General features: G+C 40.5%; 1 protein-coding gene across 7 annotated transcripts in view; it reads right to left on the bottom strand.

The window, feature by feature from the left end:
* Positions 1-16,266, bottom strand: part of LOC123514678 (trichohyalin-like) — a 67,347-nt gene that overhangs the window by 16,656 nt on the left and 34,425 nt on the right. For 6 of the 7 annotated variants that reach the window (XM_045272722.1, XM_045272726.1, XM_045272723.1 and 3 more), the window contains 6 exons: positions 10,814-10,877; positions 10,143-10,336; positions 8,406-8,629; positions 8,012-8,226; positions 6,476-6,674; positions 5,812-5,934 (listed from right to left, as the gene is read on the bottom strand). In XM_045272722.1, coding sequence (XP_045128657.1) covers positions 5,812-5,934; positions 6,476-6,674; positions 8,012-8,226; positions 8,406-8,629; positions 10,143-10,336; positions 10,814-10,877 — 1,019 coding nt within the window. The remainder of the gene's footprint in view (positions 1-5,811; positions 5,935-6,475; positions 6,675-8,011; positions 8,227-8,405; positions 8,630-10,142; positions 10,337-10,813; positions 10,878-16,266) is intronic. The other variant, XM_045272721.1, reaches the window with a different exon arrangement.

Raw genomic sequence — 16,266 nt, 5'->3', positions numbered from 1 at the left:
CCCCTTTGAATATGGACACAATATCTGCTCTTTTTCCAGTCTGTTGGTACTTTACCCTCTGCTAAGGAACTCCTAATGATGTTGTGGACTTTGTATGTGTGCATGTGTGTGTATTTACCTAGGTGTATTGTACAGGGTTCGAGCAGGGCTCATAGTGTCCTGTCTCCATATCTCCATTTATCCAAATTTTCTTTAAGTTATGCACATTATGTGCTGTAACAACTTCATCACTCAATGCATTCAATGTAGAAAACTGTATTTTTCAATATCCTTCATACACTGCCTCATCCTGATCTTCTTATCCTTCTATCTTCTTCTGTCACCAGCACCAGGTCTTCCTTGTATATCTTTTCCATGCCAATGACTATCTTGCTCATAGTTATTAGGTCTCCTCATTCTCTTCTATCTTGTAACGATGGCAGTCCCTTTTCCTTCAGCCTTTTTTCATATGTTAGGTCCATTAGTTCCGGCACAATCTTCTTATATCTTTTTTAGAGCCCGGAGACTATACCACAGCTGCATTTTCCAGCTTTGGACGTATCATGTTTGTGATAATTTTTTCATCATATTTTTGTCCATGAATTGAAATACCACTCTTACATAAGTCAACATTTTATATGATAATCCAAATATCTTCCTAATGTGTTTTTTGAGGTTCAGATATTCCTGTATAATCACTCCCAGGTCTTTTTTCTCTTTAGTCTTCATTATTTGTTCCTCTCCCATCATAGTTCTATACTGGTCTTCACTTGCTCTTTCTTAGTTTCATTATGTGACATTTCTTGACATTGAACTCCAATTTCCACTTTTTACTCCACTCATCGATTTTGTTTATATCTTCCTGTAACAGCAAACAGTCCTCCCAGGTTTTGATTACTCTTAGCAGCTTTGCATCATCAGCAAATAAATCAATATAACTGTTTACCCCATTGGGAATGTCGTTTACATAATTCTGGAACATAATGGGGGCTAACACTGACCTTTGTGGCACTCCACATGTTACTTTACCCCAAGAGTATGTATCTCTGATCACAGTTCTCATCTTCAAATAATTCCTTGTCCATTCTAACAAAGTTCCTCACAGTCCTCATATGTTCTCTAGTTTCCAAAGTAGTCTTCCATGAGGCACTTTATCAAAAACCTTTTTAATGTCCAGGTGTACTGTGTCCACCCATCCATCTCTGCTTTCCAGTCCTTCTATTACTCTCAAGTAGAAGTTTAATAAGTTCGACACACATGACCGTCCTGTCCTGAAGCCAAATTATGTTTGATGTAACTTGTTCTTCTTTCAGATGTTTAACACATTTTTCTTTGATAATTATTTCACACAACTTCCCCATAACACTTGTAAGTGACACCCATCTGTAATTTAATGGCTCAGTTGCCTTTCCTCCTTTAGATATCAGTATTACGTTGGCTCTCTTCCATTCTAGTGTAACTTTCCCTTCATTTAGTGAACTTGTAATTATTTCCTAAATTGGATCCAACAGTTGCTCTTTACATTCTTTTCGGACCCAGCCTGAAACACCATCCTGACCCATTGCTTTTCTGACATCTAAATAATCCAATAATATTCTAATATCCTCTTTGTGCACTATGATTTCCTGTAATCCTTGGCAATGCAATGTCCTATTTGGTTCTGTAAAATTCTCTTCTACAGTGAACACAGTTTTGAAGCTCTCATTCATTATTTCACACATTTCCTTCTCTGTTTGCTATGTCTTCCCTCCTTTAATTATTTTTGTCTATTGTTTCCTTATTCTTCATCTTATCATTTATAAATTTGTAGAAAAGCTTGGGTTCATCTTCGCTTTTACACACCACATCTTTCTCAAAGTTTTTTTCTTCCTCTCTCCTTACTCTAATATATTAATTTCTCGCATCCTTATACTGCTGTCTGTTATTGTTATTTGTCTGTTTTATGAGTTTCTTCCAAACTTTATCTTTTGCCTTTTTAGCTTCTGTGCATCTAGCATTGTACCAAACGTGTACATTTTTCTTAACTCTATAAAAAGGTACGTATTTCTTTGCTCCTTTGTTATATTTCTGTATGAATATTTCATATTTCCCTTGTATTGTCCTTCTGTACATAATGGTGCTCCATTCAATATCAGCAAAATATTTCCCTAATTTTTCAAAAGCTGCTCTTGCATAATTCAATCTCTCTTTTTTTGTAGTCATCTCTGCATCGTATCCTATCCTCCTCCTGTATTTCCAGCTCTAATGTCACACAATCACTTCTTCCCATTGGACTAAGCTATTATATGCGGGGAGGGGGTTCTGGCTTCTTCGTGAATACTAGGTCAAGCAACGATGGTTCTTCTTCCCCCATGTACCTTGTTGACTCCTCCACCCACTGATCCTTTGTATTTACCATAGTCAACTGTAACACTACCTTGCTCCTTTGTCCGGTATTATCTATTACTTCCATCTCTCTCCAGTTTATTTTTTTACAGTTAAAGTCTCGAACTAATAGTATTCTTCCATCTCTTTTAATCATATTATCTAAGCACTTAATCACCTCCCTTTGCATATCTTTATATTCCTCAGTTCCCCATGTATTTGTCTTAGGTGGCACACATGTAACTATAAATTTTCTCTTTTTCAATTCCTCTGTTTTGATTGTTACTCCCATTACTTTCACCATGCCATCACCATATTGCACATCCTCCACAATATATTATTACAAACCATTATTAGCACTCCTCCTCCCCCTTTACCCTTCCTGTCTCTTCTCCAGCTAATATATCCCTCCTCTTTAAAGCTAACATGGATCTCTTTTAGTTTTCCTTCAACGATGCACATATAATCCAGGTTTTTTTCTTTCAAATAATCTCAAACCCTCCAACACACTGGATAACAACCCATCTATATTAGTATAAGTCGCTCTTAATTTCTTCCCTCCTCCTCCTTCTTCCGTAGATACCACTTCTTTAGTCTCACATCTAGAACCCTCCATTAGAAATTCCTTTTTCTCGATCTCCGTTCTTTTCTCGTTTTTTTCCTTAGCTTAATTTCTTAGCACTTTCTCTTTTTCCCTCTCTTCCAGGTGTGTGAGTGTGCGTGTGTGTGTATTTACCTAGTTGTATTGTACAGGATTCTAGTGGGGCTCATAGTGTCCTGTCTCCATGTCTCCATTTATCTAATTTTTCTTTAAAGTTATGCAAATTATATGCTGTAACAATTTCATCACTCAATACATCCCACTTTTCCACCGTTCTATGTTAAAAACTATTTTCCAATATCTTTCACACACTGCCTCATCCTAATCTTCTTTACATGTCCTCTTGTCCTCCTATCTTCTGTCACTAGCACCAGATCTTCCTTGTCTATCTTTTCAATGTCATTGACTATCTTGTACATTGTTATTACATCTCCTCGTTCTCTTCTATCTTGTAAGGTTGGCAGACCCATTTCCTTCAGCCTTTCTTCATATTAAGTTAGGCCCTATAGTTCTGGCACCATCTTTGTAGCAATCTTCTGAATCAGTTCTAATTTTCTTATATCTTCTTTAGAGCTCGAAGACCACACCACTGCTGTATATTCCAGCTTTGGACGTATCATGCTTTTGATAATTTTTTTAATCATATCTTTGTCCATGAATTGAAATGCCACTCTTATATTAGTCAACATTTTATATGCTAATCCAAATATCTTGCTTATGTGTTTTTTGGGATTCAGATTTTCCTGTACAATCACTCCCTGATCTTTTTCCTCTTTAGTCTTCATTATTTGTTTCTATGTGTGTGTATTACTCTGTGACCTGTCTCCTTGTCCATTCCTGTCATATCTCTCTTTCATCTGATTGACACACACCACGTCAACGACATCACTGCTCAGTTTATTTCACTTATCAATGCTACGATGCAGGAAACTGTATTTTCTCATGTCATTTAGACAGATGTCCTTTATTAGCTTTTTTTCCATGTCCTCGGAGATGATTACTTGTGGTCACCTTTATCAACTCTCTATCCAGTATGTCAATCTTGTTCACCAATGTATACATAGTTATCATGTCTCCTCTTGTTCTTCTCTCTTCTAATGTGGTCAGCCCCAGGTTCCTCAGTCTTTCCTCATAGTCTAACTCCCTAAGTCCTGGTACCATCCTTGTTGCCAGCCTCTGTACCCTTTCCACCTTCTTCACATTTTTCTTCATATGCGGTGACCAGACACATGCTGCATATTCTAACAGGGTACATAATATCTTCTTCATCATTCCTTCATCTAGGTAGTGGAATGCAAGGCCAATGTGTGTGTGTGTGTGTGTGTGTGTGTGTGTGTGTGTGTGTGTGTGTGTGTGTGTGTGTGTGTGTGTGTGTGTGTGTGTGTGTGTGTGTGTGTGTGTATTTACCTAGTTGTAGTTTTACAGGGCCTGGGCTTTATGCTCGTGTGGCCCCGTCTCCATATCTATACTTATCCAATCTTACTTTAAAAGTATGCACACTCGTTGCAGACACTACTTCTTCATTTAAACTGTTCCACGTCTCAATACATCTCTGCGGGAAACTATATTTTTTAATATCTCTCAGACATCTTCCTTTTCTCAGCTTTTTACTATGCGATCTTGTGCTTCGGATGTCATATTCTTCTCTCAGGATCAGTTTCTCATTATCCACTTGGTCCATTCCGTTGATCAATTTATAAACTTGAATCAGGTCTCCTCTCTCCCTTCTTTGTTGCAGGGTTGGTAGATCCATAGCCTTTAGTCTCTCCTCATATGTCATCCCTTCATATTCTGGAACCATTCTTGTAGCTATTTTTTTGTAGCCTCTCCAATTTCCTTATGTGTTTCTTTTTATGAGGGGTCCACACTACTCCTGCATATTCCAATCTGGGTCTTATTATAGTACTTATCAATTTCATCATCATTTCTTTGTCTATGTAGTGAAATGCTACTCCAATATTCCTTAACAAATTATATATTTCTCTAAAAATTCTATCAATATGGCTTACTGGTTGATTGTTTTCTTCCATCGTCACTCGTAAGTCCTTTTCCTTTTTAACTTTCTCCAGTTCTACTCCATCTCCCATTTTATAGATTCCCACAGGTCGTCGTCTTTTACTCTTTCCCATTTCCATGACATGGCTTTTGTTCACATTGAATTCCATTTCCCACTTCTTACTCCATTCCCAGATCTTATTTAGGTCTTCTTGCAGTATTTCACAATCCTCCTTTTGCTTTATAACTCTGCACAGTTTTGTATCATCTGCAAACAGATTTATGTAGCTGTTCACTCCTTCTGGCATGTCGTTAATATAAATGAGGAAAAGTATTGGTGCCAATACTGACCCCTGTGGCACTCCGCTTTCTACTGCTCTTTAACTACCGTGTGTGTGTTTGTGTGTGTGTGTGTGTGTGTGTGTGTGTGTGTGTGTGTGTGTGTGTGTGTGTGTGTGTGTGTGTGTGTGTGTGTGTGTGTGTGTGTGTGTGGATGGATCAGTGTTATCTGTAAAGAAAAGAAATTGGTCCAAAAAAGTCATTTTTCTGTTTTTCAATCATACTCTTCTTTCTTCCTCTCTTTCATTAAGTGATGTCTCAGTCTGAGGAGCAATGGTTAAGCGCACTCCTTGCATTTGCTATATTTCAGCTTTTCATTCATAATGTCCTTAATCTCCCTTCCTCTCTTCTCATTAAAGATTTAACAACAGTGAAAACAAAAACATAAGCAGAAAAGATAATGCAATGAATATTAACCAAAATAATGAATACAGTTTAAGAAAGGAATGATAAAAAAAAAAAAAAAAAAAAATGCAAACTAAGTAATGAAAATGGTAGAGGACGAACTTCAAGCCCAATCTTCTGCACCTCACCTCTCATAGTCTCTGTGCCTGTGGCTCTCCTTGCGCTCCACCTCTCGGGACCTGGAGGCAACAGGTGACCGACGCTCACGTCTTGGCTCTACATACTCTTCAAGCCGCTCCTTCTCATACCTGCTGTGCTCAGGTAAAGGAATGACAGGTGTCAAATATATGCAGGCCAGGGAGGGCCATGTATCAGATGTATACTGGCCACAGAGGGTCAAGTGAAAGGTGTATACTGGTCAAGGTGTAAATCTTGAGGATAATAGCATTTTTGTGGTTAGGGATCAAGTAAGAGTGTAAAGTCCACACAGGTAAGGTCATCACAGCATTAATTTACCTCTACATCACTATGAGTAGGTTAAGACAGTTAACAGTTAGGATAGCAGTCGAGAGAGAGAGAGAGAGAGAGAGAGAGAGAGAGAGAGAGAGAGAGAGAGAGAGAGAGAGAGAGAGAGAGAGAGAGAGAGAGAGAGAGAGAGAGAGAGAGAGAGAGAGAGAGAGAGAGAGAGAGAGAGAGAGAGAGAGAGAGAGAGAGAGAGAGAGAGAGAGAGAGAGATTTTTGAATCATGGACTATTGTGCTCTTAACTAATTGATCCTTTATATTGCATATCACAAAAATATTAAGCTTATCCCCACAACTACATGTGAATAATACAGACAGGGAGGGCACACCTGTATCGGTCTCTGCTCAGCTGTTCAGGGGACACACGGCGCACTCTCTCGTCCACTCTTGGATCTCTGCTACGGGAGGAGGAGCTACCGTGACCTGCCAGGCTTGCTTCACGTCCATGGCTCAAGGAACGCTCTGCCAGGCCCAGGCGCTCTGCTCGGTACTCCAAACGGTCCCTTGGGGAGCCAGAACGCTTTCTACCTGTGAGGAGTAAATTTTAATAACACAAGAACATGAGAAAATAAGGGAAGCTGTGAGAAGTTGCCAGGTGTACATGTGGCAATCATTGAATGGATCATGCTAATCTATTTCTATCCACCACATTCATCTATATATATGTCTAATCTTCTTTTACAGCCTCCTAATGAGCCATAATGAGTATATTCAAGGGATTTTTCAGCCTGGGGTATGCATACCCTAGGTGGTACACAAGGGGTGTGCCAGGAGCATGTACTTCCCCAAGGATATTTACAAATATACTCAAAAAAATGTTTTGTGTTTTTTTTCACTTATCACAAAGGAATGGAGGTACATGGCTGACATAAACAATATCCAAAGGGTTACGTGAGGATGAAAAGGCTGAAAATCATTCATAATCCAGTTCTTTTCTATCTCTTTTTTAGATCAATCTTTATAAGTGTAAGCCTATAATTTCTTGTCCTACCCTAACTTGGGTGATACTCCTCATATGTTGGCAGTTACCAAAACAATGGTGAAGTCACACGTGCCAATCTGCGAATGAAATTGCAAGTTGGTAGAATTTCCAACTGAATATCGGTGCCTAGCAACTGGAGAAACGAGTTACAAAACAAGACCAACATGTTGGTCTTGTTCAGTTGTTTTGTGACTTTACTTACGTTGTGACATCACAGAGTAAGCTTTGAAAACGTGGTGTCCATGTAGAGAAGATGTTAAGAGTTGGTGAGGGAAAAAGAATACATCTGGGACCCTCGAAATTAATTATACAGTAAAAAATAAAAAAGCTTGTGCAAATCATCGTTTAGTGAAATAGCTGCCACTCTACAAGAGCTGTTTCCCTCAATGCAGGGTGTTGTTGGAGATGAGAACTGAAAACTTAACAGGATTTAATTTGATCACAATTGTGCATAGTCTTCTTAAAGATTAATAATTTTCTTATGAGAAATGTAGGCTAATTCAAAATGTGGTAGACACTCCTTTTTTCCTTTTACTTAGCCAGGGACATATCCACAGGCATTTTTTTTCTGTTGACTCTTTTGGTGCGTCAAAAGAAGAGCAACCACCGCTTCAGCATCATTACTGGAGGAAGACATCTTGTTTACATTCACTTCCCGCCAAGGCGCCAACTAGTCGATACATTTAAGTTGCTATGAGTGACATTTCCCGACTAGAAGGACTTGGTCGATATTTCTAGTGACTTGCAATTTCAGTTGCAAATTAGCATGTGTGAACCCACCTTAATACAGGTGCTCTATTACAGAAAAGTTGGTCCCACTAGTAGTCCCACTCATTCTGCATGTCATTCACATTCCACAGACAAGACTTAATGCATGACTTACTCTTGCTCCTCTTGGACCTTCCTGGGGAAAGCTTGTGGGACTTGCGTGAGGATGGGGAAGGTGTGCGCTTGCGTCCAGGAGAGATGACCTTCTTGGATAGAGTCTTGCGGCGTGTGGGTGAGTGGGTACTCTTGTGGCTGCGAACTTTGTCATGGTCCTTCTTGCTGGGGTGACTCTTCTTGCTGGGTTTGCTGCTGCTGCTGCTGTGTTTCCTCCTGCAACATACAGATAAAAGCCATGAGGAGAGTGAAGAGACTTGGGGAATAACTATGTGGTCTTCTCTCTCCAAAAAAACAATTACTGCAACCACATCATGTTTAGAGGATCAAAGTCTATAGATATTGAGGAAAGTGTAAAACATCACAACAAAAATCCCTGGACAGCAACAACTTACGAAGAAGAGGATGACTTCGTTTTCTTCAGTTTGGATCGGTCGCTACTTGAGGGAATGCGCTTGCTGGGGCGAGACTTCCTCTTGCTTTCTTTCTTATAGCCTGTGCGGTGCGGAGACGAGTCTGAGGAAGAGGAACTGGAGGAGGAAGAGGAAGAGGAGGTGGACGAAGATGAACTGTTACTGGAGGATGATGGGTTCCTCCTGTGGCTATGCTGACCATGCATCTGTGGCAGAGATAAATGAGGATAATTAAGAACAGCCTCAATATCTGGTACTCAATTCCACCATCAGGTTGTCAGGCAATTATCAATATCTTATGATAATCTCTCTACAAATAAACCCATGATGTAAAACTACTATGAAAAAGGTGATAGAGAACAGACATAGAATGTGGATGTAATGTACACACTGCCAAAAGAAAGAACATCTCAAAGGCTGATATATGGAGAGGTCACAGGAATAAGACCAGGAGGAAGGCCAAAAAATTCATGGAGATAAGCAGTGAGGGAGCAGCTGAAGAACAACCAGGTAATAATTGAGTCCTTTGGCTAGACATACAACATGAGCAATCAGTAAATGTGAATTGAGAGAGAGAGAGAGAGAGAGAGAGAGAGAGAGAGAGAGAGAGAGAGAGAGAGAGAGAGAGAGAGAGAGAGAGAGAGAGAGAGAGAGAGAGAGAGAGAGAGAGAGAGAGAGAGAGAGAGAGAGAGAGAGAGAGAGAGAGAGAGAGAGAGAGAGAGAGAGAGAGAGAGAGAGAGAGAGAGAGAGAGAGAGAGAGAGAGAGAGAGAGAGAGAGAGAGAGATGGCGGAAGGAATTAAGAGTGGTGTAAATGAGTGAGAGAGATGGCGGAAGGAATTAAGAGTGGTGTAAATGAGTGAATGTGAAAAATGTGTGCTTTGTCTTGGCTACCTGTTTTTACAGGGAGGCAGCCCAGTCTTGGTAAATGTACAGTGCTCACAAACAGTGGCCTATCATACAGGAGGGTCGTTTTCCATCATGGCATTAAGTAAGCTACCAGCTGTTACCATGACATCACTAACTCCCAACACACACTACAGTACCACCTCAGTGCCTTCATGGCTGTCATGATGAGAGGAAGTGTTGCACCATTGTTCCCTCATTCACGCCATCTTTTGTCTGTATTTCCCTTGGTTTCTGTTCTATACTTTGGTGACTAGGGATAAAAGAAAGTTGTTAATGCCTGTAACTATAGCTCAGATCATTGGATTTCACAGAGCTGGGCTCCAGACAAGAGAAATAGTGGTGAAAGTTGGCGTGAGTGAGGGATCAGTGATAAAGTGGTTGAGGCGTTTCAAGGATGATGGTGGTGTTGAGTTACCATCGGCTAAACCTTGGCCTGGTGCCTCAAAGAAGACATCTGTTTGCACTTTAACTATGCTCAAAAGGCAGGTAAAGAGTACACCTACTGTAACTGCCAGAGAATTGAAAGAAAGAAAACTGACATCTGCTTTCTGATGCAAGCCAGGCCGAGGTTTAGCAGATGGTAACTTGACACCACTGTCATCCTTGAAATGCTTCAACCTGTTTCTCACAGAAATCTCACTTACACCAACATTTGTCACTATTTCTCTTGTCATTTTTTTACCCATAGTCACCAAGGCTGGGCATTGAGACGGTACTGTGGTGTGTGTTGGGAGGCACTGATGTCATGCTAACAGCTGGTACCCAGCATAATGTCCAAAAAAGAGCACAAGGCATAACAAGTCAGCCATCACCTTCTTGTCCACTGAGGGAATGTGGTGATGGGAGTCGCCTGCCATCTCTCTCATCAGCTCCTGAGTTAGCTGCTGTCTGCGGCGCTCCAAGGCAACCTCACTCTCTTCCTCTAGTTTCTGAGGGTCCCAACTCTCTGGTCCCTTGGCACCCTTAGTATCGTGCCTTGGCCCACTGACAGTCCTCACAACACAACCTGCAATGTGCCATGATGCATCAGTTGACCTGCCACATATCAAGCCAGGATAGAGAGATAGCATGCTTCTCACAGTCTTCAAGTGGGTTGAGGAAGATTACAGTCATGGTCAGGAAAACAGCAACTTTCTGCACTCATTTCCATGATGTTTAAACCTTTTTTATTAAATCGTAAGTCTATCACAGTAATCTACTGTTTTATTTTGGCAATATATCATCTTTTTCTAAATCTATCCTTATCAGGTGGTAGTGTTTTCTTTCCTTTTTTTTTTTCTCAATAAAGACATTTACCTAAATTTAAGATCTTGTGATATGGTACAGTGGTCCATGAGACTATTCCTTTCCATGAGGGATTATCAGGAATAACATGATGTGTGCATGAGTGTATGGTGCTTTATCTGGGTCACTCCAAATGAGATTGTTAGGCTGGTACAGATAGTTACATTTACAAGAGATCTTGTTTATCTGTCATGCTCACCTTTGTATGTGTGGGTGTCCTTCCCTCCGAGCCTGGCTGGGCGCACTCCTTCACTCTGATTCACCTGCAATGCAACGCAAAAAATTTTAGTGTTCACCCAAGCAAAGATAACACATATCTTTAACAATACCAAATAGCATGACCAATATGCATGCCTTGCTTTTCCTGTATACTACCAGCTCTTACACTTCCAGACAGAATTCTGTATACTGTTGACCCTCGCTAACTCAGACTAATAGAGGGAAAGGTTGGTCCGACAAACGGGAATGTCCGACTTATACGAATTCCATCTCCCCCCCACCCCTGGAGAGAGAGAGAGAGAGAGAGAGAGAGAGAGAGAGAGAGAGAGAGAGAGAGAGAGAGAGAGAGAGAGAGAGAGAGAGAGAGAGAGAAACAGGCGGGCAGTTCAACTCAGACTTTACAGGGGGCAGTGCAGGATTTATTTTGGGATTACAGTAAAGTCCCGGGTTATGTCGGTCTCGAGTTACGTCAAACTCGTAGTTACGTCAGTCCACTATAAGGCAATTTAAGATTAAAAAAATAGAAAATTTATAAATCGTAAAGTGCGGGATTTATTGTTATTGTTGGTGGTTGTCCGCCACACCGCCCGCCTCACGCTTGAATACAATAACACCCTGCCTCACTTCCACCACACCGTCGCCCCTGGCAAGAGTGTTATCCTACTTCTGCATTTACTGACTCAAGTTCTTAGTATCTTGCTCAATGGCACCAAAGAGAAAACTCCTTAGTGACAGCAGTGATGCTAAGAAAAGGAAAACCATTACACTACAAGAAAAAGAGGACGTAATTAAAAGACATGAGAAGGGAGGCAGCAGCTGTGTGTGAGGGAGGGAAGAAGAAAATGGGAAGCCCGTTACAATGACAACGGGGAGGTTGACGACCTTGATGGCTCGCACACCCATCACAACAATAACAACTCCGGAGCCTTCGCCTGGGCCACACGACACTCGCAGCTGACTTGCACCGTCTGCGCCTGTCTGCTGATCCCTATTGCCCTTTCCTATTGCATTTCCTGCCCCGCTGCCTACGCTTCTACTCCCACCGCACTGCACTACGCTCCCAGCTGTCCACCCTGGGCATCACAACATTCGATCTGCCCACCCTTCTGGTGGCCTCAGGCGTCCACCCCTCTTTGCAACCTGCAGTCCTTCGCATTCGTGGCCCTAATCAACAACAAAAACAAGCTTGTGTTTCATATTCCTACATACTTGTAAATAATATAACAATATAACCTTTAACTTACCTGAATGACCATAAACATTGATTGGTTGAAAACTCCATTATAGGCTTTGAAATGTACAGAAATTCGAGTTACGTACAAAATCGACTTACGTCATGTTTCAGGAACGTAACTCTGACGTAAACCGAGACCTTACTGTATTGCCTCTCCAAAACCTTCAGACCCTAAATTACAACAAGGTGTAGTTTATTTTTTGATGATTAAATAGCTTTCCCACCAGGAAGGCATTTTTAAATGTCTCATGCAGATACATCATAGCGTGACTCACCCTAAAAAGATGCATTACTTAATACTTGCATCTGTGCAAAAAATTTTTCTATAAATATTTCTCTTTCTTGATAAATTCAATCTCTGGTGTGTCTGTCTCTCACTCAGTGATTCAGTAAGTGGCCAGGCATCAAGAGGGGTCATGCATCATTTAACTCTCAAAATTTTCAGAAATAATTCAATCCTTACAGGCATAAATTTGACAAGGATTAGAATCAGAAACTTCAAGAAAAGAAGACAACAAGAAACAAATGTTTAACTGCAGACACTTGTGGCTGACAGCTTAACCTTGAACCCTTGCCTCCCATCTGTCATGCATGTTATCTCCTCCTACATGCCTCACTGCCACACTTGTCCACTCTCTGTTCTCCACCCTTGGTCTATAAGACAGCTATGATCTTTTCAAACACTGTTTTTTTTCTCACTACTTTCATCACTACAACTATGCATCACATCAGGCATGTACAGACATAGACCCAAAATGGGGCTTCGGCCCCTGCCCTTTTTGCTCTCGTCAAACAAAGTGGCCTTTAAAACTGATGTTTTTTTAATGAATTATTGAGTTCCTATTGCACATATGCTGCCCTGTCTAGTTGAAAGATGTCAGGATAGAATAAAAATAAAATAAATATTAGATAGCAGAGATGCCCTTTTCTTTTCTATTCATGGGTCTACATGTGATACGAGCTGCCAGAGATACGAGTTTTTTGAGATATGAGCTACAATTTGGTCATTTTTCTATTTTGATACGAGCAAAATTTTGAGATATGAGTCATGCTTGGGGATGTTGCTGCAGGCTGGTGGCTTGGCACATCAGTCCAGCCTCAGCTGAGCTAGTATCTGTGTTTCCTTTGGATATTATGCACTGTGATTGTTCTTTCATCATTTTCACACTATTTACTTAACCTTTTTTTGTCTAAAGAAAGTGAAGTATTAATTTACATTTAATGTTTACATGTGAGTGGTGTCTGCATCCTTTCCTCCCTCCATCCCTCCTCCTCCTCCACCATTAACCACCATTAGCTGAAAACATCTATCTCCAAGGTAAGAACACTACATAAACTTTTGTTTTTACTTCATGTATTTTGATGCATGAACCCCTTCCATACCGCAAGACTGTTTTGTGGTACGTGCGTACCACGCGCAAAAGCGACCTCGTGGTACCGAAGATGCCGCCGTGAATGCGTGCGTACACACCAATACATTTCCGTGTATAACCGTGGCCTGAGTGCGGATTTTGCCTTTTTCATGCTCCACGTGGTTCACTATAAACAAACAAACACTGGAGGCGTTATTTTTAGCCACCCCAGCGTAACAAAACCATCCCCCCCCACTAACCAATCAATATCGGAGTTAATTTTTCATGCATAAACTATAAAGCCAATCACTATTCTTTGACATATATTATTCCCACAGTCCCCCCAAGAACATCAGTTCTCTAGTATCGGCCGTGGTGAAACTGTTCTATTGCCTCTAGTTAGAGATAATGGCGTCTGCTTCGTGTAGCAGCGATGAGGATTATCATAATTATGAGACAGATAGTGAGGATATACTGGAAGACTCTCCAGATGAATATGATTCAGACTATGATCCTGAAAAAAGAAATAGGAGAGAGTGATAGTGACAGCAGTGTTGAAACCCTCTCGGCAAGTGAGGGAGAGCAGCCTAGTTATGACTGCCTCAGGGCCACCCTCACCAGGTGCAGAGTGTGTGGTGTTGAATTTATGATTAGTGCACAATTTATGATTATGTTTACGTTTTCTTTTATTAATAAAATAACAAAAATATGTTTAGAAAAAAGTACATAACACTGAGTTAGAAAGAAATATAATGTGTAGATCTGGCCGTGAGGCACATGCGCACACAGGCAGGGGGCTGCGGTATAGGAGGGGAACGCTTTGTTTATATCGGGGGGTGGCTGCGGTAAGGAAGGGGTTAATAAAGTATGCATGTGTATGTAACTGAAAAAGCAAAACAAATTTCTCCCATCTCAGCCTATCTCCCGGGCAAATACAGGCAACCCCCGTTTAACGAAGGGGTTACGTTCCTAAAAACACTTCGTTAAGCGAACTGATTATAACAAGTTTAACCCCTGATTTGAACTTCCATTGAGAGTAAGCAAAGCGAGAGTGCATCATAGTACAGTAAAAGGTTTAATGAAAGTAAAAATTATGAAGTTAAACATTTAGGTAGTTTAATTTAAGTCATTATAATGTACACTAATGTATGTAACTTTATAATGTTGATGATCTTAACTTTATGAAGGGTAGGAGAGTGAAACGGAAATACACTAACCGGCAACCTGTGGAATGTAAACAAAGTGCGCATCATGGTACCGCATACAAAACTTATGTACCACATTTCCACAAGGCTTTCCATTTCATCCATTGTAGAGTCACGAGTTCAGGTGGTTCTTTTAGCTTGCAAGGAAGATACGGTCTCACCAGCCTTCTTAATAGAGTCTGCTGACTTGAAAATAGTAGACAGTAGATGGAGTCAAGATGGTGGCCAGCAATGTTATTAGTTTTCTGGCCTCTCTCTTGTCTGTGAATAATACCCAGCTTCACTTCGAGAGTAAGACACTTCCTGGTCTTCTTAGGAACGTTAGGCCACATTGCAGGGCGTTTTGGTGGTAAGTTGAACTAGGGAAGATGAGCTGCTGGTGACGCTGTTATGTTTTGACTGGGGAGTGAGTGGTGCGTGTGATCTTGATCTTGATGCTACAGGTGATGCAGAATTTCTTCCGAGTCAGGCCTTTGTATCGGCAGCGTCTGTGTTGTCCATGAGAGGCTTGATCTTCATCTTTATTCTACAGGTGTCTCAGGATTTCTCCTGAGGCAGGCCTTAGTACCAACGGCTCCTGATGTATTCAAAAGCCTGTCAGCTTGCATGATACAGTGGGGCATTCAAATTTAAAAAAAATTACCTGGATAAAACTTCATTAAAGCGAGTTTGGTGTTCGTTAAACGAGCAGATGGTAGTAAAATGAAACCTTCGTTGTAGCAAAATTTTGTTGTGTGAACCTTCGTTAAACGGGGGTTGCCTGTAATATAAACAAACATCTACAGTTGCAGCGGTGCAGCCTCTTCTCTCTCTCTCTCTCTCTCTCTCTCTCTCTCTTTCTACTTAAAACTTCATTTATTCAATGAATAATGTTTACAGGGTCATCAACGAGCTCTTTTGTGATTATTAGAGCAGCCAGTCTTCTGTGGTTGGCTATATTTGTACACTCCTGCTGATCAACAGTCCAAGTGAGGGTTGGGAATGTGGTAGGGTAACATCCCTTGGAATGCACCCTCTTAGATAAATATAATTTATGAGAGTAGTTTATCTATTCATATTATCTTTTGCTATGTTTTCTTATGTTTCTATACAATAATTATTATTTATAAATATCTTTTTCTTACCTGAAAACATGTAAAAAATAGGGGTGCTCTTTTTGGGGAGGCTGAAATGGATTAATGGCATTTCTATGCATTTCAACAGGAAAAATTAATTTGAGATGCAAGCTGTTTGAGACATGAACTCCATCATGGAATGAATTAAACTTGTCTCAAGGTAACACTATTTCTTTGATTGGCATGCACTAGCTGTCACTGACACATGACCCTCTCAACTCTGTCCTACAGTTAGCCAACATCAAGCACTACATTTACTTCAGGTAGGTGAGCTATTTGTGCCAATACAGCAGTGGTCAGAGCAGGGCTATAAATAGTGATGATGAGTAAGTATACTCCCATCAGATTATTGTGAATTCTATTTTATATTGGATAATTTATTTCTTAATCTTAGTTGTATTTATAGCCTATTATTTACGGATTTGAATTAATATTCTGTTCAACTTGCACTTCACAAAATGCTTTATAAAACAAAAAGGCAACATTTTTTTATTAAGTTTGTATGTTTTCAATTCTTTAAGCACCGG

The sequence above is a fragment of the Portunus trituberculatus genome, chromosome 38 (genome assembly GCF_017591435.1).
Source record: "Portunus trituberculatus isolate SZX2019 chromosome 38, ASM1759143v1, whole genome shotgun sequence".
Classification (NCBI taxonomy): Eukaryota; Metazoa; Arthropoda; class Malacostraca; order Decapoda; family Portunidae; genus Portunus; species Portunus trituberculatus.
The sequence above is the reverse complement of the archived record's forward strand: the minus strand, read 5'-3'. Positions and strand labels throughout refer to the sequence as shown.